Below are 27,684 nucleotides of genomic sequence, written 5' to 3'. Positions count from 1 at the left end.
ACGTAAAAACGGCACGAGCTATGTGAAACAGAACACCCATGTTATAACAACTGTCGTTGCCGCCGTAGATAAATAAGTTGCATTTATTCGTTTAACGCCGCTTAGTGGCTAAAAGGAGTAACAAACAAACACCACTTTGCGGCGCTATACCACACGATTAAAACCAACCCCCTTTTTTGTTTTGAAAACACCAAGGCTTACCATAGAGAGTTGTGGGTTTAGATTCATATAACGTAGATGGGGTCATGACGAAACGGAGCAGCAGTCAAACAAGATCGAAGAAACGAAGACGAAGGAGCGCGGTTGGGAATGCTGCTCGAGAGAGGTGAGTTCTCATGCAGAGCTGAAGAAATAAATATAGTGATAAACTGTGTATAGAGAATGAATGTATAAGTCCTTATGCAGAATGTCGAGCGTCAAAAAATGAATATTCCAATAAACCATAGTATACTGAAGTGTACTAAGAATAAACTGCGTAGAGAATAAATGCATATTTGTGTTTATCCTCGCGCGGCAGGGCAACGGCAATTGTTATAACATGGGTGTTCAGTTTCATACACCCCATGCCCACTTATGAGTTACTACGTACATGTAACTTTGATAAAGTATGTATCTTGAACAAGAGTGCTTGAGACTATATTTATACGGATAAGGTAAACAAGTGATATACTATGAACACACAAAAAAATAACTTCAAAGTTTCAAATACCCAAATTCTGTCGCTACAAGATTATTTATCTCCATATAGGGATCGAATAAAGACGTTAAGAACAGCTTACAATGATCTACAGCGCGCCCTGCCATACATCCCACCAGATACTAAGCTTTCCAAACTAGAGATCCTTATGCTTGCTTCTCGTTATATTAGACAACTGTCCACCAAACTTTCAGGGGGCGTGGCCCGTTGTAGAAGTGGGCGTGACACATCTTATGGTAGGTGATGTAGTTTAACCTGTTTTAAAGGATTATTGGTAAATTCTGGTTAAAATTTAGGATGATAATACTGTATGTTAATGTATATTAGGGTGGGGAAGATGGGACAACTTTTTATTATATTTTCTCATCACATTTGATAGTAAACAAAGAAAATTAAAGCCGTAGCCTCACGACTGCCATATACCGTTATTAATTGGTTAAATACGATCAGGATACTTGAATATATGTGCTAAATGTGTCTCACTTTTTGTATAAAGGCAAATCAATTTTTGTTCAATATTTTAATATTTAGTGACAAAATTTGTATCACATGCTTTATTTTGTTATATGTCGCAAACAACCTTTAAAAAACACAGTGTTTGGGACGCTTACTCTGTAGTTTTAACTTTATTGTTTTCAGAAAACTTCGATAAACTAATTTGGCAAAAACCGATCAATGAAAAACAACGGAAGTCCCATAAAAGTATGAAACAACAACGAAAGGTAATTCTCTCCAAAGCACAATTTATAAATTGAAAAAAAAATGGGAAATTTAAAAAAAAAATAAAATGTGGGAAATATTTTTTTGTTTCCGGACGTCAGGCACCTGAGCAATATTGCGCCATAGACATCCTATACATCCGTAGTCGAGCGTTAAACACGGTTAACGTGCTTTGGCAGATGTTTTTAAAGTTTATGCTAAATATGTCGACGCTTCTAAGAATATATGATATATACATTGTAACTGTGATAAATTCCGCGAATCTTGCCCTGATCTATAAGTGCTCACGAAGTTGGACGATTCTCGTAACGAAATAAGAGTGCGGATCATGTGCTATGAAATTCGGACCGACAAAAATCAAGTCTCACAAATTGTATTATGTAAGAGATATATTCGGGCTAAATGGCATCATCAGTCTACAAAAGAAGTACAAAAAAGGCAAATTTGAGCTAAATTTAAATATCTCATACAGCAGGATACTATTTTTTTGTTACGCATTTCGTATCTCTTGATCTGGACATTGCGCATCAGACTATTTCATTTATGCTCATAAGCAATGACGTCCGACAGAAGCATTCAAGCGTAAAGAAACATTTGTCGTCACTTCCGTTTCGTGGTTTTTATGCGAGTTTGCGACAAGCCGATGAGAGGCAGAAGGAAATTAAAACCGCGAGCGACAAACTATTTCGGTGACGCGCACAGTATGTCACAAAGCTGTATAAATACTGTTTAGACTAGAGCGCCTACGTTCAAGCAGAGGTTATGTGTTAAATGCTGGCTGCTGTCACCATTGTTGAGGTGTGTGTTTTTGGGCAAGATAATTCAAACTAAAAAACTCAATAAAAAAATGTAGTAACAATGGGAAAATGTTACGGTACTGCTTGTAGCATAAAGGTACTTTCAGTTTGTGGGCCAAAACCTTGAGCTAATCAACTTTACTTCTACAGAAATGGCCAATCAAAGCTACATAACCCCAACCAACACAATCAACAAATCCCATCATAATCTATACACATCACCAGCCACATTAAACTCTGTTATGGTGGAACTTGGGTTCAACCATCATGACAAACTCCTCGAGATTTTAAGAATTTTCATAGTTACCTATACAATTAAATTTTGTTCGTTTTTAACATTGTATTGTTTGTAGAGTGTGACGGTCACGCATTTTATCCCAAACGTTATATTTCTTTTTCTCTATTATTCATTTATCGCTATATTTTTATATAGTACTGTGGGGGAAGATGGAACACCTTGAGCTCGTAATATTCAAATATCCTGATCGCGTTTTAAACAATTAACGACGGTCTATGGGAGTCGTGAGGATACGGTTTTGAAATTCTTTGAATGTTTTTTGTTTACTACCAAATGGGACGAGAAAATGGAATAACAAGGTGTCCCATCTTTCCCCATCCTACTATATGTACAGCCCACCGAAGTTTTATTGACGAGGTTTTGAACACAAACCTACATTTTAACCTAAAGTCTTATTAAAACGGACCCTGTTTGCTATTTCCCGTCTTCAAACGTAATGTTTTTTTACCGTAACATTTTTTTGAAACGCGTTGAGAATTAAACTTATTTCTATGATGCAATAACTTGGCCTGTCTCAAAACCGTAAGATAAGCGTTTCGGGGTCGACGTTGCAACCATTGTGGGCGGATAAGTTTGTAGCAATTGTTTCAAACTGGTGATTCCTTACAGATTGTAAAATTGTTACCCATACCGCAAAAAGTCACGCAAAGTAACATATGTGACAACTTTTAAGCCACGCAGGGTATGAAAAGAACACCTGTGTTATTATGACTGTTCATAGTCTGTCTAGTGAGGATAAGTTACTTAATTCAAAGGCAACACATATTAAAATTCAATTGAATTTTTATTTTCGAGGAGCCTTGTGAAGATCGCCCTACAAAATGATAAAATAAAGAATTTTATTGTGTATTCTTAGCTACTTATGTGAACCACTATGCCCCAGGAGGACGTCGTTTTGCTAAACTTTCATTTAAAAAAAATTAAATTGCAGTTACACCCATAACTGTTAAACATTTTCAAAACCTTATTAATAACAAAATAAATAGCTCTGTTCATTTGTGTTGACACCTGGTAACAGAGCAAACCGAAGTACCAAATGTGCCACACTTCAATAAACTGGGGTGACAATATCCTTAACATCGAGCCAAAGGCTAGCTTGGTTTTGACAACTATTCAACTTACTGATCATGACATGATGCCGTCTTTTTTCGCCAATCTGTTCAGACAGTCATCTGACTCGCCCTGGAAAGAATTGTTTGTTTGAAGCTTTATCAATACAGGGGGGTGGAAGCGTGGAACATGTACCACAATATATGCGCTATTGTGTTATGGTACAGTATAGACTGCTATGCTCTAACACACTTTATTTAAAGAATACTAGTATGGCACGGTGATCCTTTACCTAGTGGCCACCTGAAATTTTTGTTTCAAAATGTTCTATAGCCCTCACTGATACCTGCTGTCTAATTTTTTTTTAAAAAAGTCGGGCGTTAGTGTCGAAAACTAACATTAAAAATGCACGAAAACATGCTTCGTCACCGTAATTCGTCTGATTTGCCTAAGGTTAACGATTCATTACGTCACAATCGCGGTCTGTTACGTCACAATAGTGGTATATAACATAGGTTCCAGGACTTTAAAGCCTTGTTTTTTCCCACTGTTTTAACGTAGGAATTAAACGTAACAATACGCATTCTATGACATAATAATACAACCTTGGTTTAATTCATAATGGCTGGTGTGGAAAATACGGTGACGCAGCACGATTTCGCGCATTTTTAAAGTTAATTTTCGACAGGAACGCCCAAGCTTTTTTCAAAAAAAAATTATGCAGTGGGTATCAGTGAGACCTAAGGAACATTTTGAAACCATTTTGAAACCAAAGTTTCAGGGGGCCACCAGCTAAAGGATTAACGTATGGCACGGGCAGCTGTAGAGTAAGGGTAATGACAGTTTATATAACGCAGGCATTACGTTACTAATACCTTGTGCCTGCTTACAGGTTACTACAAATGTTTTATAATAGCAAAGGGACCCAAACGCAAAAGTTACTATGAACAAAGAAAAAAATTTTATAGCAGAACCAAACACTCACCATTCTTCTGATATCGCCACAGATGGTATAAGGTTTCGCAGTGGTGAGCGCACGTCCTGTCTCATCTACATCAATGAATGATAGTTGTACAGACGCGTGATCCTTGGCTCCGATGATTCGTCCGCTTGCCGAGCATTTTCGGGGGATATAAAGGTCAACTACTTCACCGGCGTCGTTCTGCATGATTGATGGCAACGTTGGGTCCAAGATGTAAAAAGTTACGATGGTAGACCTGGGGTGGGGGGAGACTATTAGAAGTGAAATAAACAAATTGAATTTATATGTATACTCTGTAAGGGGTGACAGTTAGAAGGGTGGAAGCAAATATGTTTAATTTACATAGTGAAACTTATAGAAAATGATAATTTATTTTAACTAAATATTTCAATGTATAAAGCATTTTATCTTGTATGGCAGGGCAAGGTAATACACTAGATACGTAACTTTGTGGGTATAAATGCTTCCCATTTTATCTATTGCCGACAATATGTACATCCCCTAAAGTAGAACTAGGTTGGGGAAATTCTGTCAAGTCCATGCCCACAATAGCAGCAGGGTCGAGCTACGAACCCAAACCTTCTGGTCCGGAGGCAAACTCTTCAACCACAGAGCCAATACAATGGTTTTAAACTGCTATAGTAGAACTCTAAACATACCTTATGCATACTTTACATATTTACACGAATAATTGCGGCGAAATTTTGCATAAATATTATTTAAATCTCTTCTAAATCACACATATAATACAACAGACTTACCTATAAGATGCGTGGTGGAAAAGATCGAATCTCTAGCGCACTGTAGTGGCGGAAATGTTTTACTAGATCCTATGATATGAAAATATTCTTCAGTAAAACAAATAAAACTATATTGTAACCTCAGCGTATTTGAGTGTAAAAAGTAATGTTTTTGGCTGAAGAAATATTAAAAAAAAATAATTATTTGTGAACTAAGTTATTCCATTATATTACCGGGACGGTAAAATACACGCGGTATTTTGAAATCCGATTTCAGGTATTACATTAACACTTGTTAAAAGTGCTTTACATTTTACCATAGATACCTAAACATATGTTTAGACATTCATTGTTTTACTACAACGACAAACAACCGATGTGTATTCACGGACATCTGACTTTTGTGACGTAGCGTGACGTCACAAACTATTCGCGACATCATAACAAAGCTTGACATTCCACTAAATGTCTGTCAAGCTTTATCTATCTTGCCAGCTGTTCCAAATTAAAATTTGTCTTTAGTCGTTCAGTTATAATTTATGAGTTTATTGTAGGGTGGGGTAAGATGGGACATGTTTTCATTTCATTTTCTTGTCCAATTCGGTAGTAAACAAAGAATATTTACATAATTAAATAAACTTATCCTCACGAGATTTACGTGTTAACGGTATTCCATTTTACCCCGCAGTTTTTGAGTATTATAATGTATAAATCGAAGTAAATTTAAATCATGAAGCAACTTTGTAAACGAACAAAGTCCCACAAAAGGTGGAAACACGTTGTGAAGTCACCAAGTTTCAAATATGATTACAGTCAGAAGATATTATCAGGTTCCTTGATGTTAAAACTACATTCACTCTCATTGAAGAAATCAATGCATCTTGAAGATGGGCAGGGATTTAGCTGCAAAAGGCAGTTAGATCTGTGTAGTACATTGACAACTTGTAACTCTAATACTTTCAATGAAAAAGAAATGTCAGAAACTAAAACTTGTACTGAAACAGAGAAAAAATGCTCCACCTCTGCGGGCAATGTATTAGATACAAAAGAAAGCAATTTAGCTTCTGAAACTCAAATAATTTCTGCAAATAATGACAATTTCCAGCAGAATAATAACGACACTACACCAGATGAACTAGCTATTTATCTTGACAACTTTTTAGTTTTGCCATCTGACAAAATGTCCCATATGGCAGAAATGATGTATATGTGATTGACACATATTGGTGAACACTATATACAGATTTGTGTTGTGATATTTTAAATCACTGTGAACTTTCCAAATGTTACTTGTACTTATGCCATTGCAAGCATAATGTAAGGATTTTTAATATTATGTTTGATGTAACTTCTGTGTTATATATTAAAGAGAATTTATATTTTTTATCCACAATGTGGATTTTCATTTATTTATTAAAATGTCTCTTTAAAAACTCGTCTTTTAAATTGAGTGCTTATTTTTATTACAGCCACATACAATACAAATCACCTTAAAATGACTCAAATTAAAGTTCACACATGTTCCGATTGTCAGGTAATAACATGACGCATTCACGCAGTGGATGATGTAACAATGGCAACATGGTATATTAAAGTGCAAAACCAAACATATTTTGAATTATATTTACATGCATGCAATGAATTTTACCCATAGAGGAACTATTAGTATATAGTGCTGTAGTGTGTAGCAATATAGCTAATCCAGAAAGTCTTGTTTTAAAACAAATTGTAAACATAAAACATTGTCCAAACAAAGATACAGCCTTAGGGCTATAGAGGAACTATTTAAACTGCTAAAGTAATTAGCGTTTAAAATTAAAAACACGCTTCTGGCAATTTAGTATTGACGTTTTGACATACAATATGGTCTTAGGTCTTAACAAGGAAAAAAATTGCTTTTGGTTTAATTTACCCTGATGAAAGCAACATGTATAATGTGTCAAAACATCAACACAGCACCCTAATCAAACCAAACTGCAAACAAAGTCTCCAATTGGCATATGCAGAGAATAACAAACACGTAAAACATTAAAATGTTAAAACGGCAGGTTTCAGATGCAGCTACTTCTTAATTGTCATGGAAGCATTAATAGCATGATACAAATGAAGCAGCATAAATACTAGCCAGGGATGATTGGCATTAGCAGCACAAATAAAACACTGTTTTGTTATTCAGTTCCAAAATATCGGTCACCAAAATTTCCTAAAACAAGATACTTTGATTTACTATATATATATATATGCTATTTTAAAAAGTTATAAATCGAAAACTGCATACATGAACTTGTTTAAGTGTTGCTTAAAAACAATTATTTAAAAACATTTTTTTTTCAAAATATATTTCAGCTCCATGGGACAGTGGTTACATGCCTATAGCCCAGATACTGATACGATACAGGTTCAAAGCTAGACTCTGCTACATTTTTGGACGTGTGTTTTTCGGCAAGAAATTGCAGTTGTTAAAACCCAGTAGGCACTAATAGGTTGTCTAAGTTGTCAGGCTTACTAAAAAATCCAGGAAAACAATCACCCACAAAGTTAGAAACGTGTTTACCAATAAGCTAACACAAAGTGTATGAACACCTGTGTTACAACAAATTTAGTTGCCCCGCCACACAAGAATAGATAGGTAACATAAAAAGTACAAAACTTACCAAACCCTGGTATTATATGATAATGTTCATTAAGATGTGTATCAACAGCTGTTGTTACGATTTGAACTTTAGGAAACGCGTACGCAACGGAGTGAACACCTGTTTCAGCCATCAGTAGCGACACTAGAAGTATATTCTCTTCCTGGGAATAAAATAAGTGATATGGTCTTTATGTATTTCTATACGAGTGTCTACAGTAACTGGTTAGTATACTTGTGGCCCAGAGGTTTTGGGTTCGAGGCCAGACACTGCTACCAGTGCTACCACTGTGGGCAAAGATAACACGGACAACACATTTAACAGCAAAACCCAATGATTGAGGTTTGCTGTTAAATGTTGTAATCTAGAAAACTCCAAGAAGCAAAGGCAGACAAAACATTAGTCTTTTAAAATCACAAAACAAAAGTTTCCAAGAGATCCATTATAAATAATAGACCTGGCAGCAACAACATATACGTTCTATGTAGTATGTACTAACCTTAACATCATGATCGAGCAAAACACGAATAGCCATCATGGCTGCTGCTCCCGTGGCAACCGTCGCATCCATCAGGATCACATGATCTTCGGAGATCTTGCGTGGGACTCGGATGTAATGGAGCTGGGAAGTAGGGAAAATTTATTTAAAAATAAAAAGGTGGGGAAATTTTATTTAAAATAAATAAAAAGTGGGGAAATTTATTTAAAAATAAAGCAGTAAAATTTCACAAAAAAATATGTGAAATTTCTTAATGTAAATAGTTTTTTTTTAAAAAATCAGTAAAATTTCACAAAAAAATCAGTGAAATTTCTTAATGTTTATAGTTTGGTTTTTGGTTTTTCGGTTATCATATGTATATAACATAGCATGTAGCATAGCACCCTTAAATTGAAACATCATATACATACAAGTTTTAAAACAAGCAACTACTTTTTTACTTCAAGTTCCAACCAACAAGTTTGTTTGAAAAATTAAATTACAAACAAAAACCATAGTTGCAAAAAAATAAACTTTTTTTCTCCTACACAAAGTTATTCACCTCTGGTTCTTCTGTCCTTGCATTGGTTTGAATGAGGATCTTACCAAGTCGAATATCCTTGGTAACTGAGAATAATGCCGGTTCCATTGTCTCTCCTGCTCTAAGTATGGACATTCCACATAACTGTGTGGAGAAAAACGTTAATATCGATTAACTAATAGTTAAAAAATGGGTTAACAAAATTTTTTTTTTTTATAATAACTTGGAAAATTAAAGTTGCGTTTTTTTTTATTGTATTTGTAAGTAATTAGCCAATGACACATGTGGCCACAACACTAACTGCATCGTGCCATCTTACCCCAGTCCCATCTTACCCCCGTCCCACTAAACTTTCTCCCCTCGTATTTAGTTGATTGTGGAGTTTCTACGATATGCGTTTGATGAGGAAGAAGTGAGAGAGCGAATTCAAAGAGGAGACGAAGCAACCTCTTCGAGTAGAACACAAAGTCATCACGATTTGTGTCGCGATTTCTGAAAAGATTAAAAAAGAGTTGGTATCAAAAACAAACAAGAAAATTAAAATAATTGTCTATTTAAATGAATGTAAGTTGTTTATTCTTGCGTACCTGGGCATCCGTTGTTTTGTTTCATACACCTCATGCCCGCTTATGAGTAGTTACCATGTATATTTAACTTTGTGGGTGCTTATTTTTAGACAACCCATATAGGACTATAGGGTTGTAGAAATTATTGTTAAGTGTCTGGCTTAAGGAAACGCACCTAAAATAGTAGCGGCATTAAACATTAAACACGTGTGGCTTTAATTCTTTAGTTCTAAACAAATTATTATAATAGAAAAACATGTATTACCTTAGAATGGTATGAATTCCTTGTACTTGCTTACTACTTTCCAACACATGTAGTGTAGAGGGCAAGGGTTGCCCAGTATGTGCTATGGCTAGATTACTTCTGTAAATGTTTATTCATTCATTAGAATGTCGTTCTTTTTTGAAAACATTTTTACATTTGTGGTGAAATCATTTATACTAAATTTTTCGAAAATAAAGTGCATACTGCAATAAATGTAATCTTTTTTATGAAGTAAGTTAAAAGCAGGTTTAAATTTACTGAAATCTATTTCATGAGGTCCTTTAGTGTGGCACTTTATGGGATCTAGGCCAGAATTGGTCCATTAAGTCTTTAAAAATTGGTCCATTTTACAATCTTTTTATTGCAGCTAGAGTTTTTATAAAGAAATTTGGAATAGAGAAAGGTTAAAGATAAGAAGACTTACATTTCCAGAATGTTGTGTCTCTTGTTTCATGTAAATAGAAAGAAGTAAATAAATAAAGAAGTTGTTATAGTGAGAAAATAAGACATAGTAGGGCGGGGAAAGATGGGAAAAAGAATATTTCCTACAGTGTTTTTATTAACAAGGCTTCAAAAACGTAGTTTTTATGCTGTTACCAATACATAACATGTAAACCAGTTTTAAGCCGTGTTGTGCAATATTTCATGCTTACGAAGTGATTTTATGAATATTATATGATATTATATGATAAAAGAGGTGTGTAAGACTTTTTACTGTGAATTTATTGTATGTTTGTTATATGTGGCTAAGAGTTTAAATACTAATTGCAATATTAACTCTTTTTGGTATGAAAATATTTCAGCCAGAAGAATTTAAATCAAGGAAATTGAAATAAAGGATGGTTTGAGTAGAAACGGAAGTGAAATAATAATTGCTCCAACCCAGTGGTCACTTATGGGTTGTTCTATATGAACAAGTTGTTAAAACTATATTTTACCTGAAATTTGAATGCCTCTGTGTATATGTGTGTGTTTGTACGGTCCAATCAACAGCAAACATGAAAACGTGGGTAATGTTAGTAGCAGGTAACAAATAAAACAGTTACTTTACTAAAGGGTGTTGTAAAATTTTTATTTTACATTCAAGCAGTATAACACAAAACCATGCAAATATTATAAAATTACTGCTTTCTCAAACTTTTTTCTGCCATATGGTAAAAACAATTACCCACAAAGTTGTATATGTGGTAACTCGTGCACTAAGCGAGCACGAGGTGCATGAAACAGAACACTTGTGTTATAACGACTGTCATTTTCCAACCACACAAGGATAAAGCAAGTAAGTTCATTCATGGTGCAAAACCCATAACAAATATTGCAAGTGTTAAACATTACTTACAGTTTCAAGTTGTGTGTGAACATGTTGGGCGATCAAATCAATGGCAACCTCATTAGAACCGCCTGTTGTATTGACATCAGGTTTAATGCAATGTATGTAAGAAAATAATTGGTTTGGAAATTATGTTATTGATCATAAATTTAGCATCAAATAAGAGAAAATTGATTTTAAGTTACTAATATGGTTTTTTTTTTAATTGTTAGGTATACAAAAATCCCCAAAACAATCACCCACAAAGTAACATACTTGGAAAGTCGTAAGCGGCACGAGGTGTATGAAACAGAACACTCGTGTTATAACGACTATAAATTTCAGAAATTACCTCTTGGAACAACAATATCAGCATATTGTAAAGTTGGTTCAATGAATTGTTCGAAAGCTGGTTTCACAAACTTGTTGTATTGGTGTAGGACACCCTTGGAAATGAAAAGAAATTAAAAACTGGAAAAGTCAGGTTTTTTCAAATTATGACGTGACAAGGGCTTATGTAGTATGGCACGTCATAGTACCAGGGAGTTTGGCCCATACGCCCGACACCTCGGGTGCTACTGCATGGACTTCACCAGATATTGAAGCTTGTCGCTTCCCCGAAGGTAGGCAACAAGGGCTTTAAATGTGTATAATATGATATTCAGATATTTCACCTGCAAATTGCGACCTCTAAGAGTGATGTCACGCCTTAATCTACGAGCCAACCTCTCGTCTGAATCGGCATCCACAAATACTTTCATATCCATTAACTAGAATATATATTACAAAAGTAAAAAAATAAAATTAACACTATGCGAAATCATTAAAAGTTGTCACAAATATTCCATTTGTCTTCTGAAATAACTTGTTTTGTTTAGGAGGCTTTTATCGTATATATTTATATTTTACCATATGTTTATTATCCATAAATAAATATAGGTATTTATTTTTACTATAAATGTTTCAATATTATTTTTCCCCATTAAATTTATGTAACTTTCCTAGTATTTCTTTAACTGGTTTAAACCTTACTTCTCTTAATTCAGGTCGAACAAACGACATGATTCCCTCGAATATTACAACGTTTGCTCCATAGAGTTGTTTCTGTCAAACATTTATAAACATATTATTAAATTCAATTTAAAAAGGTACAGCCAATATTGGGTGCACATGATGTTAATACGTGAAATCTTATTAAGTGTCAATCAACCCTATTTTATTGAAACAGGCTTACTTAGCATTATTTTATAAACCCTGCAACATTTTTACATTGGTCTACTACTACTATAGTGCTAAATGTTATTTTTTAAGAAACCACCTCTTGCGACTTACACAGTTTTAGTATTATACAATCAATTACACTTTCCTGCTAAAAAACATAGAAATTTTCATACCGTTTGCTTTTTCCTTGAATGAGTAGTGAAGTCATACATTGGTATCTCAACACTTCTGCCTTGTTTAAGTTTACGTAATGTTTCACAACATAAATCAAAGTCAAACGCATCAACATGATCAAAGTTGTATTCGTTACGTTCAGCTGTCTCATGTTGTTCGTGTGTGAGAACCTGATGTATATATGTTACATATCTACATATAATTTGTAGATATATTGTTAAAGGTTCCACCAACACTGGAGGCATGGGTGTTAGGTTAGTAATGCCTGAGAACAGGGGTAACTATGTAACATTATAAGTTTTTCTACAACTTTTGAAACAGTGGAGACCGCATGTCTTAGTACTCAAGCATTACATCTGTAGTGTCATACCCTGCTGTTAGGAGTTCATACAAGCTCATTGCATTGATCAATTTTCCCTGTGTTTGACAGCTTTTTAAAAATGTCACCTAAGATTTTACTGTAGTCCATACTGCCAGCGTTTCACATGCTACAACAACTGTATTAGCACACAAAAAAATTATTAAGGGGTACAACCTGAGAATCTGAGATGACATTGTTAAAATTTAGTTATAAACATACCGTAAACCTCATTGATTAGAGCAGCGAATGCAATATAATAACTCTCTTGTTAGTATTGACTTCTACAACTTATACACAGCCCACCTTATAGAAAGAATCCATGGATAAAAGGACCACCCACGGGAAGTCTAACGCTTGGATGATTTTCTCGGCAACTGTTGTTTTCCCTGAAGCACTACCTCCACTTAATCCAATAATAAAAGCTTCTTTCATTTCACCCGATTCATTATACCAAGGTGGTCGCCCTGCCGTATATATTGTTCGCTTGCTCGTTCGAATCACACTTATTGGCTGCAGAAAATTTAAGAAATTTAAACAAGTAACTTAAGTGAGCTCAGGATTTTCTACAGACCCCGTACCAGGTGTGACTTTTAAACTAGAGCATGGCCACTGCTAAGTTCCATCATAGGTAAATGTTTGGGGTGCTTGGGATGAAATTCTAACTTTTTGTAACGTGGGTGACATTATGTGTTTTAGCAAGTCAGTTTTATGAAAAAACAGCTTTAGCTTTGCTGTTGGCAGTCTAAAAACTAAAGTCTAATCCACCTCCGAAACGCTCGCATTTCTTTTCCTCCTTCCAAGATCAGTCGCTCCAACTTTATCCTCGGCCTCTCCACTGTTTAATAAATAACTTGTATGTAATATAGGTTGTATAAACAGGCTAATGTATGCAATTGCGTTGACTATACCAGTATAATAAATTAATTAGTATTATAAGCAGAAGTTAAGTTTTGCATAAAAAAAACACATTCATTATAAAAAGAATAGCAATAAACACCAAATTTTTCTAACATTTTGTGATTATTTGACTTGCATAAACATATAGGCATAATTTTTATAAGCAAAAAGTTGCAAGTTTAATACCTGTTCGATCTAGAAGATAACCTTCGCTCTTTCGTAGGGCCGTTCATTTTGTTGTAGAAGTATTCAGACTTAGACTGCCTAGTACATTACATGTAATATTATAAAATACCTTTAAAGTGAAAAACAACTCAAAATATAATAATGAAAACACTACTAAATGCAAAATAAACAAACACAAAAATACACGTGAAAGAGGTTGTCCGTTTTCGTGCAACAAGGCAACTGACATGACATGCGCGTTTCAATCCTTCTCGTTGGCGAACTATGGAGTAAATATTTAATTAAATATATAAACATTATTATTGGTGAATTATACAAAAAATGGCACAAAAATGGAAAGACACGTACAACAAAAGGCTCATTCAATCTTGATTCGCAAAAGTTTGTATTTCCCATAACTTCCAAGTATCACGCAGGTTTAATCCAAATCAACCGTCGAAGTTCAGCTGTCAAACAACGGCAATAACATCCTATTGTTTACCATATGTCATGATAGCAATAGGAGTTTGCAATCACAAATTCATTTTCTCTGAAAACAGCTTCGCGCATAGATGTACTTGTGAATTCGTTAATTTCCAGTTCCGCAGTTCTGTTTTGTACCAAGCATAAGATGGATTTAAAAACTTGTGTTCTAGCTTTATTTCTACTGGTATTGGTGAACAGCGGCGAATGTGTGTTTCCTGATAAAAGCTTAATAAGAAGTCGAAGATATATGAAATACTGGAAACATTATGACTATAGATCAAAGTGAGAAAATAATAAATTTGTTAAACGATTATAGAAGGTTCGGGTAGGTTTTCTTTTCATTCTATTTTCTCACCTAATTTGGTAAAAAACAAAGACATAAACTGGTAAAAATAGGATTAGAAAATCGATATTTTGTGCTGATGATAATATTCATTCTGTTTTAAAGAATTAAAAACTATCTTTTATGTCGTTGGCTACGGTTATGTCATTTTAGTACCAAATGGGACAGTTAAGTTAATAACAGCATTTCCCATCTTACCCCAACCTATAATATGTTCAGCTGAATTTACAATGTCCCATCATTACAAATAGGAGGCAAGACGAGACAGAAGAAATAAGAGTTACCCAAGAATGGAAGCCCGTAGGTTTAAGGGTGTTGAGAGAAAATAAAATCGAAAATGTGTTGACGCAATAATATGATTCTTACTGAAAAACGTTGATTGCGTTCAAATAAACGAACTAAACTTATTTATTCTCGCCTGGTAGACAATAACAGTCGTTGTAACATGGTTATTTTGTTTGATACACCTCGTGCCCGCTTACAGATGTTTTCTCCAGCGAAGTGGTCTTTGTCAAGGTAGAAATGGCTCTGTAAATTTTTTAAAGTTAAATTGAGTTAAAATGTTACTATACCATACTTACCACGAAAGGAGTTCGATTTATCTCTATGTATACTCCGGTTTGATTATTGTGTGTTTTATTCTACGAGTGCAAATCAAAATTACAGTGCGAGTGCGCCTACTACAGTGTACAAGGTGAAAATGAACGTGGAAGATCTATAGAAACACTATATATGAAATTACACAATCATACCACGATACAAAGGACACGAAATGCCGAAATCTCATGAGAAAAATAAAATCAACGCAGACTGAAGATGTCAGGTTCAAAATCGACAACTACAAGGCATTTTTTAGCAAAGTACAAACTTTTTTAAGTGCAGCCGAACTCAGTAACTGCTTGAAACGTTAAATAAATCGTTAGCGGCAAAAGCTTGTCCAATCAATACGTCATCAGAAATCACGTCATTATATGTGATGTCATCAACGATTACGTCATGAGTTGTGACGTCATCGGTTTCTGGCGGCGGATCTAGGACGGCTTCTCGCCGATGGTGGCCTCTGTGGACTACGTGGAGCACTAACTCCAAATTTTGACAGAATCACTTCAGTGCTGCCAGATATTTCCTGAAAAGCAGTGTTTCCGGATAAAAATATATACAATAAAATGACTAAATATCTTAAAAGAGTGAGTTTTCAGAGAGTTCAATGCTAAACGCTGCTACCATTGTGGGCAAGTGTGTCCTTGTGCAAGATTCTACACATCCAGTGCTTCAACTTCAATAAAATACTCCCCCCAATGTTACAAAACATACACGCTAACTTGTAAACGGTCACAGGGTATATATAACACAACACTAGTATTATAACAACTGTCGTTGCACCACCATCCAAGAATAAATAGGTTACATTCACATTCGCATACCTCGTTGGATCGAAACTGTTTCCTTAAATTCGCGACAATCTGTTTGATTTTCAAACTTGGTGATTTCATCTCGTTAACCACGTCATCTGGATGTGATTATGATGTCATAATGTACTTTACTATGTCATACCGATATACGAAAAGAAATAAAAAAACTTTTGAAAATAATCATCTATAAAGCTACAAAAAACTTGTGAACGACCACGAGGTGTATGAAACCAAACAGCTGTGTTATAACGATAATTGTCGATTTCCTTTTTAATAAATATTTGCAATGCATTGTTAGTTATTTTTCTAGGATGGATATGGAACCCTTAGTATTGTTTTGAAAAAAAGAAAAAATTAACAATATACCCACACGTGCCTTGTAAGCGGGTACGAGGTGTATGAAACAGAATCTGTATTATAACAACTGTCATTTTCTGACCATACGAAAATAAATAATCAAGATACATAACATAACCACATACCATATTCAGTTAACTCAAGCAGCAAGGTACAGAAACTTTCTGCAATGTCAACCTCATTTTTATGATGAGTCATTGCGTCCGTGATGACCTTTAACCCCGTGACATCATTGCTAGGACTGAGTACTCGATATGCGCATTCCTCTGTGGGGAAAACAAATATGATTTTTAAAATCATGATACTTAATGGTCATGTATATGGTTCTTGTAATATTAAGTTAAAAAATATCTTAATTTGATTCTGATTTTGGTATTTTTTTTATTTAAAAAAACAAAAACTTGTTTATATGATCTTGGTTTTTTTCAGATTAAAAGGAAAAAGTTAAATACGGTCTTGGTACAGCATTCTAATCTTTGTGGGTGACGCCTTACAGCGATGGGTCTTGGGATTTAGACCAAAGTTGGCTCATTAACCCATAGGTAAAAATCTTTAAAAAATTCTTTGGAAAAAATTGCTTTTTTTCTTCACTTACCCCCACACGTTACGATGCTCGCCAGGGCCATAAGAGCACTCTTGACAACTTTAACTTTAGTGACATGTTTCTCCATCGATTCAATTATAAGACTGATGGCAACGTCAGATAATATGTCAACATTATCATCTAAAACAAAAATTGTTTAAGTTAAATGAATTTAATGGGGCTTCCATTGTGGGCATATGTGGCTTTTGGTAAAACACAAAGTAACATACTTGGTAACGTATAAGCGGGCACATGGTGTATAAAACAGCACAACCATGTTACAAATTGTCATTTCCCAACATGTGAGAACAAATAAGTTCGAATCTTTTATATTTAAACTAAAGACACAAAACGTGGGCATTTCTGCACTTAATTAATCAGTAAACATTACAACCAATAAGACAGATGTTACAAATATTCATGCGAACCAACAACTTACCTTCCAACGATAAGGACCAAATAGCCGAACAAGCGCTCTCTATAAGTTCGGATGAATTAGCATGCGTTTCCATAGCGTTGCAAACATCTTGTAATCCTTTCTCTTCTGTTACGATACGAGCGTTTGATTCTGACAAACAAAATAAACATTATATATTTAGATATTTCTTATATGTTGCATAGTTGATTATATTAAAAAAAATGCAAATATTTTCTTTGAGTAAAATTAATAGAATGAATCAATTTATTTAATTTTCTTGAAATTTAGGACAGGCGTTAAAAAATTGAAAATGAACCTGCGCATGCAGAATGACATCATATTTAACAGTGGTTAAAACACAGTGTATTTAGTATTTACCATTAACGGATAGACGCGGGGTAATAGGCCAACTCTGCACTAAATCCCACAATGTGTAGGACCTCACCCACAAACAATTGCATAGACTACTAAAACAACAAAAATATTTTGGCGTGTATTTACCATTAACCGATAAACTCCACAAAGCCCCACAACAAGTAGAACAGATATCTGGTTTATTGGTGAACTGACGCATGGCAGATAAAATATCTTGCACACCGCCTGCCTGTCCTATTATGTCTGCTGCATCCTCTGTGGGAAAAAATTAAGGAATTCAGTAAAAAATTTGTCCTAGAATAGAATGTTATAGTTATCTTAAACAAAATTAAATATATATTGATATTTTTTCTTTCAAATTTAACAAAAACCTTAATTGTTTTTGGTACCATTGTAGGCGTATTTGGCCTTGGGCAAGATACTAAATGGCATTGTTCCAACCCAGTGGTCACTAATCGGTTTATACATTATCAGCTATACACTAAAACAATCACACATCAAATTACATATGTGGAAACTTGTGGAAACGAGGTGTAAGAAACAGAACAACTAGGTTATAATGACTGTCGTTGCCGCACCATGCGGAGGTAATAAGTTACTTTTATTCATACCATCAGCAGATAACGTCATGATGAGCGAACACGCTGTAGATTGAAGTTGCTCGCTCGTCGGATGCGATCTCATCCCCACAAGCACGGGTCGTATCATCTCTCGCTTGTAGAAAACCTCACGATCGGAGGAGGAAAGCTCAACAAGATTAAGGAGGATTTTGTAACCATGGAGTTGAACATCGGAGCAATCCATGTGTTGTTCCATCAACTTCACGATCTTCTTCTTCATCGCTGTCGTCATCGATCCAGCTGGACGATAAAAAAGACTTTTGTAAGAGGAATGAATTGGGAGTCCCGCGGGTCAAGAGTGGATACAGAAAACGAGACTTGGTTGGAACGTGAATAAAGAACTTCACTACCGCGAGCACGTCACTTCCAGACGTACAAGGTTGTTGGGGTAATGGGCCAAATTTGGCCGAGTCCCAGGCCCTCACTCATACAAAATAGAAGATGAATAAATTTGAATGAAAAGGAAATGAGAATCATAAGATAATTGGATATTTTTGGATGAGTGAATGAAATAAATGATGTTAGATAAATGAACCAGAATGAAGGAAATGAATGAATGAGAATCTGGTAAAAAGGTTTTGTTGGATATTTGAAATGATTTCTGCTTAAAATACAAGTGAAAGTTGTTATGGTGTGTTTACCCCTGCATTACTTTCAAGACTAAAGGATACGGGTGCTATTTCGGGCAAATCTATTTTCACTAGTGGGTAAGGTAATTTTTTAAACCCATTTTTTATGTTAGCTGTTTTGGTAATTTATTATGGCACTGACGTTTTCTATCTCAGTTTAATAAATTGTAAACTTTACCGAAATCCTTTTTCTGTGTCCTGAATGCCAGATGTTTAAATGCTTCCTTCTGCGCAGCTTCATTTTCAGAGTTCTTTGTCATATAACTGAATATCATCTGCACACTTTTGCCTTTTGGAAACGCATCTAAAAATAAAGTTAATTAGACAAGTGTAAGAACTTTGAGGTAAGACACTTAAACGTAGAAGATCCAACCCAGTGGTAGCTTAAGGTTTGTCCAAATACACTCAACGTTACAAATGTGATAATTTAAGAAGGCATGGAGGCCAACTCTGCACTAAATCCCATTATGTAGGACCTCACCCACAAAGAATTGCATAGACTACTAAAACAACATAAATATTTCGGCACAAACTATGTGTATTAAGCTAATTACCTTTAGGTGGGGTGAATACTTTCTTTTTCTCAACAAGTTCAGAGTCTGGATTAAGTAGAAGGCATTCCTTCACATAAGGGAAGGCAAGTAACTCTCTGTAGGAATCAAATACATTGAAACTTGTATAATGGTGTCGCCGCAGTGGTTACAGGCCCTACCTCTAGCTCAGGGATACAGGAACAAAAGTCACCGCTGCTACCCATTCAGCGTATATGTCCTTACACTATTACACTTAACAGCAATTGATTTAACCCAGTAGTCGCTAATCATAATGGGTTGTTTGAATGTCAACCATTTCTTGGAAAAAATAATCACCCACTAAGTAACATACTTGGTAACTCGTAAGCAGACACGAGGTGTATGAAACAGAACACCTGTTTTATAACAGCTGTCATTGCCCCGTCACTTTAAAATAAACAAGTCCCACAAACTCACACAGCGGTTGGTCTTTGCTGGAAATTCCTCCTTAGCATGGTACGTATCAACTGACACAGATGGGGGGAATATTTATGCTTGGGAAGTTCACACAAGATGTCTTCCAGACACTGTGGGTTCTGCTTGATCTCAAACAATGAACCAGAAATTTGAACCGGCTGAAAATGTAACGCAATGTTGATGAAACAATTTGAATTTTTTTACCTTATTGTTAATGAGGTGAATGCAGCGTGACAGCGAATTACTTAGCAACTATCTAAGTGGGTACAAGCACAGGGTGTATGAAACAGAACACCCTTGTTACAACACATTACCATGCAAACATGAGGATAAACAAGTTACTTTATACATTTAAAACACAATATAAAATAGAAACTTACATCAAGAAATGAACAAGTAGCGAGTTCAAGAAGTATGCACCCTAGTGACCAGACGTCACTCCTTTCATCGTACGGACGTTCCATCACCTCGGGTGCCATCCAGTTCATTGATCCTACGTTTATATTAGGATGGTTAGAAGGTTTTTCACCAAAAACATGCAGAAAACAGATAGTATAGGCCTACTGTTTGGGGTGCATGGGGTTTTAGCATCTCAATTTTATGAATTTTCTGTAACTGCATTTTAGCAATGTCACCCAGATTTTCCCAAAAGTAACATTTTGACACCTATGCAGATACAGTACGGTACCATTGCACAGTGGTTGGAGCGCTTGCTTCTAGACTAGAGAATACTGGTAAACAAAAACTTTTTAAAGACCTTTTTTTCCTACACTGCAACAGATGTCCTTTTTTTTAAAGAACATTTTTAACGATTTTGTTTCCCGAAATTTTTCCCAAACCGAAACTTACCAACAGTAGTCCTGGTTCTTGTCCTTGCATCTCCCATCACAGTGGCCACCCCAAAGTCCCCGATGCATATGCTGAGGTTCTTCGTCATGAAGATATTGCTGGGTTTGAGATCTCTATGGATCACTTTCTTGTTGTGGACGAACACAAGCGCTTCAACCATTTGCCCGAGCCATTTACGCAAGATCTGGGATAATATAAAGTAATTTTTATTTATCTCTTCGAATACAGTAGGCTGACAAAGATGATATTAAGTAATACAACCAAGAGAAGGAAATTAGCAACAAAATGAAAGTTGTTATACAAATGCTGCTGGTAAAAACTACTTGAGTTAAAGAGTAAATTTGTCTTAGCCATTTACACAAAATCTGGGAATCTGGGAGAATATAAGAATATAAGATAATGTTTTATTTTTCCCTTCGAATACAGTAACGAAGATCAGATTAATTAATTCAACAAAGAAAAAGAATTAGCCACGAAACACCAGTCGTTATACACACACTACTTGAGTAAAAGTTTTTTTAAACCAGAGGAAAAAAATATAAATACAACATAAAAAACTGTTTATAAAAAACTCTAAACGACTACATAGTAGGATTTATAACACTACAGGTTTTTTAACCGTTGAAACAATATATAAAAAGTTCACATACCATCTCGTCTATGTTTTCCTGCTTTACTCTCTTGGTCTTGAGGACTTTTGCGAGATCTCCAAGTTCATAATAATCCATGACAATACACACAAACATGGCTGATTCCTCACGATCCCAAGTTACAAAGAATTCTTTGTACCCGCACACAAACTGATGACGAAGCTCTTGTAGCGCCATTGCCTGGGAAATGAGTGTATACATTAGTTAAGATAACATATGCAACTTATTTATCTCCGCGTGGCAGGCAATGACAGTTGTTATTGTTTAGGTGTTCTGTTTCATTCACCTCGTTCCAGCTTTTGAGTTACCACTACCAGGTGTGTAATTTTGGTTTTTGCAAGGGGAAAGAGGTGGAAATATGAGTTGTATTAATTTGTACATGTAAATCGTATTGGTGAATATATGTAACTTGTTTATATTTTTTGGCAGCGCAACAACAGCTGTAATAACGGTTCAGACCACTTGTGCCTGCAACCTACAAGAAACCACTGGGTTGAATCTATGACATCTAAGTGTTTTGCCCAACATATTATGGTTTATTTTATTTTACTATAACTATAACAGTACTAGTAGCCTATCCAACATAATATGTTCACTTGTACATTATAAGTTAAAGAAGACAACCACAGAAACAAATATGAAAAATGAGGGCGTTGAACCAAACAAATTCACACGTTGACTAAACGTGCTTCCTTTGTTTAAATGTCAGAAGCGATATGCTTAATTTGGAATTAACAACTTAATTTTTGTTTGAACAAGTTTTGTTTTAAACCAAACGCAAGCTGGTTATAGTCAGTAGTCAACATTGTAAAAAGAAAGCTGAAGCTTCGTCGAATTGTCAGACAGAGAACAAATACATTGTCACTCTTACTAGAAATGGCGTGACGCGAAACGATCCAAGGTTTGTTCAATCAAGGCGTTGGAAATGAATTACAGGATAGGTAGGGATGGTGTATGGACATGTGTGTACATTGATTCCACATTGTGTTTGGTGGTTTGAATACACGGCAGTGTTTGTTTCGTGCAAACACCGATCCACATATACCGACTAATCAATAGAAGACTAGTATTCAACACGCCCGAGACGTAATTATTTACACATTGGATTATCTGTCCCCCATGGAGCTTATGTGTGCCACAGTGTGTTATGGTGAGACAAATTGAAAACCTAAACCAACAATAAGACAAGGTGCCAAGCGGAATTAAAATCGGATAATATAAAATGACAGGGTGAGAATGGAATCAAATAATCTTAAAGCAGATATTGCTGGAAAAGGATTTTTGAAAGCAACGGATAAACCAAAAGTTGTTTTTGATATTACGTCATGTCTAGTAGTAACAGTAGAAGAAAATCTAAAATAATGGTGAAGTAAATAAACCTATATCCCTACTTGTGTTTTATTAAACTCGCACAAAATGCAATTTCTTTATTCTCACATGGCCGGAAAACAACATTCGTTATAACGTTTCTGTTCTATTTACTTTATTGAATTAAAGTTGGAAGTTGTTTTCAGTGTTTTGTGACTTGCCCACTGGTTTTATTCTATGTGGATGAGGTTCTTCAGTGTAACATGAAATGGAAGTATGAGACCTGATATTTAGGCCAGAATTGTTCAATAACCAACAGCAATACAAAACACAGTTGTTAAAACAAAATCACTTATCATGGTGATACACGAAGTACATAAATTGTTTTTTTTTGATAAACACATAGTGTACAACAAAACTAATAAAAAGACTTTTTCTTACACCTATGCATATGTTATGTGTGAATCCTATTAAAGACTGAGTGTCATTGAATCCAATTAAAGATAAAGTGTCATTGAAGACACTAAACTAAATGTGTATTAATGTAATGCACTTGTTTCTAAATTCTATATAAGTGTGCACTCGAAACTGTTTATTGTAAACTTTGGTGGAATTTCTTTTTGGGGGTTTTGTTTTTCCATCATGTTCCAATCTTTGGATCAATCTTCTTTAAGGCCGACTCCCCCCATTGTACGGGTTGTGCCCTTACGCACACTTTTCTTCCAATTAGAACTTTAATATGTTTAATTAAATGTTATTTATTTAATTTTGAAATTGTATCGTCTGTAGGGTGTAACGGTCACGCCTTTTATCCAAAACATTATTTCTTTCTTTTTTATCAACAAGCGTGTTTTAACAACTGTTGTTTTACCGTTACTACCCGTCTTTTCGCTTTTTTCAACTCTCTTGTTCTTCGTTATCGTGACCGAAGAGACGAAATAAATTTCATTCATTCATTCATTCAAACCTACATTCACATCCAGACTTGTGGCAACATTTCGCTTTAAATCACATATTACAATGTTGACAGAGCTTTCAATCTCAACTCATAAAACTGACAAACAGGTTTTAGTGCAGTGGCTCTTGTGTCTACTATATACGTGGAACAGAATTTACAAAAGTTTTGTTACCTTTGCTACCAGGCATATTGTAATGACTAATGATCCTGTTTGGTGTAATCTATAATGGCAATGTTTTATCTGCCAATTGGCAAGACTTCATCATGAAATGTGTAACACAACAATATAAATAAGCAAGCACATTAAAATGTACAAAACTTAAAAACTCACATATAATAAATTTAAAAACACCAACTGCTATGCTACTTATGCAGATAACAAAATTATTCTAAATTTGGGACAGAAAAAACTACAAAAATAGTTACACTTGCATATATAGTAACTCGTAAGCGCTCACAAAGTGTATAGAAATAAAACCCATGTATTGTATTATAAAAAAATATTTTTAGTGCAAAAAATAATTATTCACCAAGTTACCTACGTGACATAACCAGGCATAAAAGAAAACCCTGGTATTTTGTCGGCCATTTATATTTAACCTTTACCTCTTTGAAGGCTTTATTTGCCTCACTCTCGTCATTGCATTCAACCTTCTTTAAAACATATTTAGCTTTATCTTCCTTGTGTTCCACCAAGTACACAGAACCTTGAGCCCCCCGGCCCAATCGCTGTAGCAACTAAAGGAAAAAAACTTGTTAGTGCCCAGAGGTGTCACTTTCGTTCAAATTTTAACAAAATGTTTTAACCAGAAGAGTTTTTAAATTTTAAACCAAGTTTACCCATCAGCATATTGTTTTTAATTTTAACAAAATCTGGGGTGATATTGTCAAAATGCAGTTACATTCATAGTGTGAAACATCGGGCCTAAAAACATAACTTCATTAACTAATGTGCTGTAGAACTTGGCCCTGCTTGTTTGTATATGTAAATAACAGCAGGGTAAAATCTGTATTTAAGAAGGTAAAAACACAATACGTTACTGCATTTTAAAAAGTGGGATGGCATGCTATCCCAGACAGATACCTATGTTATTTATATATATATATATATTTATTTAAAACAGACTCCATTAAAATGGCTGGTTTAAAGTTATCAAAAAACGACTATCGACATCTTAGCGCGCCTGCCCCTAATCCAGTGGTAATGGGTTCAAGGCTCGACGCTGCTACCATAGTGGGGGTATGTGCCCTTAGGCAAGACACTTAACAACAATTGCTCCAACTCCGTGGTCACTAATGGGTTGTCCAAATTATCAGCCATTCATAAACAAAAACCAAAATAATCACCCACAAAGTAACATGGTAACTCCTAACTCGTTAGCGGGCACGAGGTGTATGAATATAAAACACCCGTGTTATAACGACTGGCGTTTACCGGCCACGCGAGGATAAAGTAAGTTATGAATGAACGAATGAATGTAACATTACTATCTCCTAGAAATTAAAAGGTCTAAACGTATCTTTAGACTTTAATTAAATAAAAAGGAATTTTATAATAAGTACTAAAATGTTTGTATATAAACGTGTGTATTTAATAAGTTTAAAAAGCCAACAAACATAAACCAACCTTGTAGTTTTCCATGCAATTCCCAAATATTTTTTTATGCAATAAAAGAAGTAATAACAATAACAATACAACTTTACAATACTCCTGCAACACGAGATAAATAATAGCAAAATGATACGGGCTTTAACTTTAATAACATAAGCTTTACTAATAATTTGCGTTACCCGATAATTTATGAATCACTATAATAACTCGCGTCCCAAACAACAGAATTCTTTGGTCATGCCTCACTAAGCAAAAAGTAAAAAATAACAAGAGAGCTTAGCGCTAATAAATGAGCACATATAAATATAAAATAATTAATTCACAGTATATTGACTAAATAATAATAAGTGCACACAGCTTATAAGGTAATGCAAAACTAAATCATTTCAAAATGTAATAAAAATCAAAAAGAGGTACAATTTATACTATTTTTATATATATAGTTTTTAAACGGTCACGAGGTATGTGAAACAGAACATCAGTGTTAACAAACGTCGTTTACCGTACACACGAGGATTGGGAAAGTTACATTTATTCATAACAATCATCTTAAAAATTAGAAATTTATAGATCGGAAGAAAGTTTTATGGAGCAGAGAACAGTAGACGCTTCAAATTCTTTTCCGATCGGATAATTCAGTAATCCACTGTCGTTTGTGTGTAAATAACGAACCCGCATCACTAGTTCGGTGCTAGTGCTCTGTGAGGTGGGAAAGCCGGGCTGTTTCCAATTTCTATCTCCATTAAAGCCTGGTTCACCATTGCTCTGTGCCACTTTTCCGGTCTGTTGGTTATTTTTCAATGCATAAATTTACGCATATATAGTAGAGTGCGGTAAGATAGGATATGTTTTTAATTCATTTTTTTATCCCATTTAGCCGTTAACAAAGAAATTTTACAGTAGGAACCGTAGCCTACGAATGTATAAAAAAACGTTATTCGTTGTTAAAAAACACGACCAGTAAATATAAAACTAGGTGCTAACAGTACTATACCCATCTTATCCTACAGTACTATATGTGAAATGTACGTGTATTAGGGTGGGGTAATACGGGACACTTTAGCACATAATATCTAAATATCCTGATTGTGTTTTATAAATAACAACGCTCTATGTAAGTCGTGAGAATGCAACATCATAATTCTTTGAATGCTCTCTGTTTACTATCTAGTGGGACGAGAAAACAGAATGAAAAGGCGTTCTATCTTTTTCTACCACAATATACAGTAGGGTGGGGGGGAGATGGGACTCCTTTTAACTCTATTTTCTCGACCTATTTGGTATTTAACAAAAAAAACATTTATAAAATTATAAAACTATATCCTCACGACACCCATAGACCGTTGCTAATTGTTTAAAACACAATCAGGATATTTGGATATAATGTGTTAAGTGTGACCCATCTTCTCCCACCCCACTATACTAAAATTTTTGCTTGCAAAATATACCTGAGAGTTGTATTTCGATGCTATCCAAACATGTACGTACGTGTACACTAGGGTTTGATACTTGTAGTGTTTGGCAACATGACCATATATCAATCCGTACGTCTCCCTGTCCGCAATATCAGCTAATTCAGCGCTACGGTTACTGCAGTAAACCGCTGATTGCTTCTTCGTCATTGTATTTATTCCAGATAGTTCTGGAAGCCAATAAACCCGTTCTCGATGGGCAAAGGCAATACCTGTTTTAATATATATTATAGGATACTGTGGGGTAAGATGAATACCGTTAGGACATAATATCCAATTTGCGTTATAATATAGCTAGGCGAAACAGTTTATCAATATCATAAATACTAATCTATGTAAAAGAACCACAGTTATCATCGCATCCCACCCTGTAGCTTGATCAACACGCTCTAATTCAAACACAAAACTGTACGCTTTTATTTCAAGAATAGCCACGTTGAATTTGTTGGGCAAAGATTGGTTACTCGGTTTGACTGTTGCGTATACGAAGTCAGGTTTTCTAGGTAAGCATAGGTTATAGACTACTTGCTCTTTTGTTTTTGATTTTTCTGAAAACGAAGATTGTTCCAAACTTCCTCTTGTTGTCTTCAGTTGATCTGCTGTATTGAATGTAATTTAATTTTCCCCGTGACGGGGCAACAGCAGTCGTTATACCACGGGTGATTTATTTCATACACCTCGTGCCCGTTTCAAGTTAACACATATGCAGGCCTAGCTAAACTGCACACA

General features: G+C 35.0%; 4 protein-coding genes, 1 long non-coding RNA gene and 1 other non-coding gene across 7 annotated transcripts; 2 read left to right on the top strand and 4 right to left on the bottom strand.

The window, feature by feature from the left end:
- The first annotated feature begins 238 nt into the window (after nt 1–238).
- On the top strand, nt 239–2,554 carry LOC108950232 (transcription factor 24-like). Its single transcript, XM_026838203.1, has 4 exons — nt 239–325; nt 749–933; nt 1,337–1,419; nt 2,365–2,554. Exons 1-4 carry the CDS (start codon nt 246–248, stop codon nt 2,386–2,388), a joined length of 372 nt encoding a protein of 123 aa, XP_026694004.1. The 5' UTR covers nt 239–245; the 3' UTR covers nt 2,389–2,554.
- A 729-nt stretch (nt 2,555–3,283) lies between these two features.
- On the bottom strand, nt 3,284–5,225 carry LOC100175583. Its single transcript, XR_003396712.1, has 4 exons — nt 5,204–5,225; nt 4,548–4,779; nt 3,635–3,694; nt 3,284–3,326 (listed from the first exon to the last, which is right to left on the bottom strand). It is a non-coding gene; the product is annotated as an uncharacterized LOC100175583 (transcript).
- Nucleotides 5,226–6,723: 1,498 nt separating this feature from the next.
- Nucleotides 6,724–14,055, bottom strand: LOC100186604 (uridine-cytidine kinase-like 1). Of its 2 annotated transcripts, none has more exons than XM_002120169.5 (15): nt 13,916–14,055; nt 13,598–13,667; nt 13,136–13,342; nt 12,471–12,641; nt 12,109–12,180; nt 11,751–11,846; nt 11,429–11,522; nt 11,107–11,168; nt 10,706–10,722; nt 9,768–9,866; nt 9,272–9,428; nt 8,958–9,080; nt 8,417–8,539; nt 7,939–8,080; nt 6,724–7,487 (listed from the first exon to the last, which is right to left on the bottom strand). In XM_002120169.5, the coding sequence occupies exons 1-15, from the start codon at nt 13,960–13,962 to the stop codon at nt 7,453–7,455; spliced, it is 1,515 nt and encodes a 504-aa protein (XP_002120205.2). In that variant the 5' UTR covers nt 13,963–14,055; the 3' UTR covers nt 6,724–7,452. The 2 variants fall into 2 exon arrangements, with proteins under 2 accessions (XP_002120205.2, XP_026694073.1); XM_026838272.1 differs by lacking the exon at nt 10,706–10,722 and adding an exon at nt 10,192–10,211.
- Nucleotides 14,056–14,559: 504 nt separating this feature from the next.
- Nucleotides 14,560–15,130, top strand: LOC113474991. The gene is made up of 2 exons (XR_003396713.1): nt 14,560–14,662; nt 14,975–15,130. It is a non-coding gene; the product is annotated as an uncharacterized LOC113474991 (long non-coding RNA).
- A 212-nt stretch (nt 15,131–15,342) lies between these two features.
- On the bottom strand, nt 15,343–25,602 carry LOC100176384 (serine/threonine kinase-like domain-containing protein STKLD1). Its single transcript, XM_018815360.2, has 15 exons — nt 25,499–25,602; nt 24,478–24,609; nt 21,606–21,785; nt 20,956–21,139; nt 20,487–20,599; nt 20,107–20,264; nt 19,672–19,766; nt 19,296–19,421; nt 18,480–18,728; nt 17,995–18,123; nt 17,515–17,643; nt 17,088–17,216; nt 16,618–16,758; nt 16,148–16,233; nt 15,343–15,849 (listed from the first exon to the last, which is right to left on the bottom strand). Exons 1-15 carry the CDS (start codon nt 25,511–25,513, stop codon nt 15,733–15,735), a joined length of 1,983 nt encoding a protein of 660 aa, XP_018670905.1. The 5' UTR covers nt 25,514–25,602; the 3' UTR covers nt 15,343–15,732.
- Nucleotides 25,537–27,165, bottom strand: LOC113474990. Its single transcript, XM_026838274.1, has 2 exons — nt 26,932–27,165; nt 25,537–26,266 (listed from the first exon to the last, which is right to left on the bottom strand). The coding sequence occupies exons 1-2, from the start codon at nt 27,103–27,105 to the stop codon at nt 26,048–26,050; spliced, it is 393 nt and encodes a 130-aa protein (XP_026694075.1). The 5' UTR covers nt 27,106–27,165; the 3' UTR covers nt 25,537–26,047.
- Between the last annotated feature and the right edge of the window lie 519 nt (nt 27,166–27,684).

This window comes from Ciona intestinalis, unplaced genomic scaffold (genome assembly GCF_000224145.3).
Source record: "Ciona intestinalis unplaced genomic scaffold, KH HT000068.2, whole genome shotgun sequence".
In the NCBI taxonomy this organism is placed as follows: domain Eukaryota; kingdom Metazoa; phylum Chordata; class Ascidiacea; order Phlebobranchia; family Cionidae; genus Ciona; species Ciona intestinalis.
This window is presented reverse-complemented; position numbering and strand designations above follow the sequence as displayed.

What these genes read in the sequence shown, in the direction of transcription:
- LOC108950232 (XM_026838203.1), top strand. Translation starts at nt 246, where the DNA reads ATGACGAAACGGAGCAGCAGTCAAACAAGATCGAAGAAACGAAGACGA. An exon ending in TGGGCGTGACACATCTTATG is followed by an intron (nt 934 to 1,336) that starts GTAGGTGATGTA and finishes TATTGTTTTCAG; the next exon opens with AAAACTTCGATAAACTAATT. An exon ending in GTATGAAACAACAACGAAAG is followed by an intron (nt 1,420 to 2,364) that starts GTAATTCTCTCC and finishes TTACTTCTACAG; the next exon opens with AAATGGCCAATCAAAGCTAC.
- LOC100186604 (XM_026838272.1), bottom strand. Translation starts at nt 13,962, where the DNA reads ATGAACGGCCCTACGAAAGAGCGAAGGTTATCTTCTAGATCGAACAG. An exon ending in TTCACACACAACTTGAAACT is followed by an intron (nt 10,212 to 11,106) that starts GTAAGTAATGTT and finishes ACATGAAACAAG; the next exon opens with AGACACAACATTCTGGAAAT. An exon ending in TCATATAATACCAGGGTTTG is followed by an intron (nt 7,488 to 7,938) that starts GTAAGTTTTGTA and finishes ATCTTGTTTTAG; the next exon opens with GAAATTTTGGTGACCGATAT.
- LOC100176384 (XM_018815360.2), bottom strand. An exon ending in CATGACGTTATCTGCTGATG is followed by an intron (nt 18,124 to 18,479) that starts GTATGAATAAAA and finishes TTTTTCCCACAG; the next exon opens with AGGATGCAGCAGACATAATA. An exon ending in GCTTGAGTTAACTGAATATG is followed by an intron (nt 16,234 to 16,617) that starts GTATGTGGTTAT and finishes AATCACATCCAG; the next exon opens with ATGACGTGGTTAACGAGATG.
- LOC113474990 (XM_026838274.1), bottom strand. Translation starts at nt 27,105, where the DNA reads ATGACGAAGAAGCAATCAGCGGTTTACTGCAGTAACCGTAGCGCTGAA. An exon ending in CATCGAAATACAACTCTCAG is followed by an intron (nt 26,267 to 26,931) that starts GTATATTTTGCA and finishes AATAACCAACAG; the next exon opens with ACCGGAAAAGTGGCACAGAG.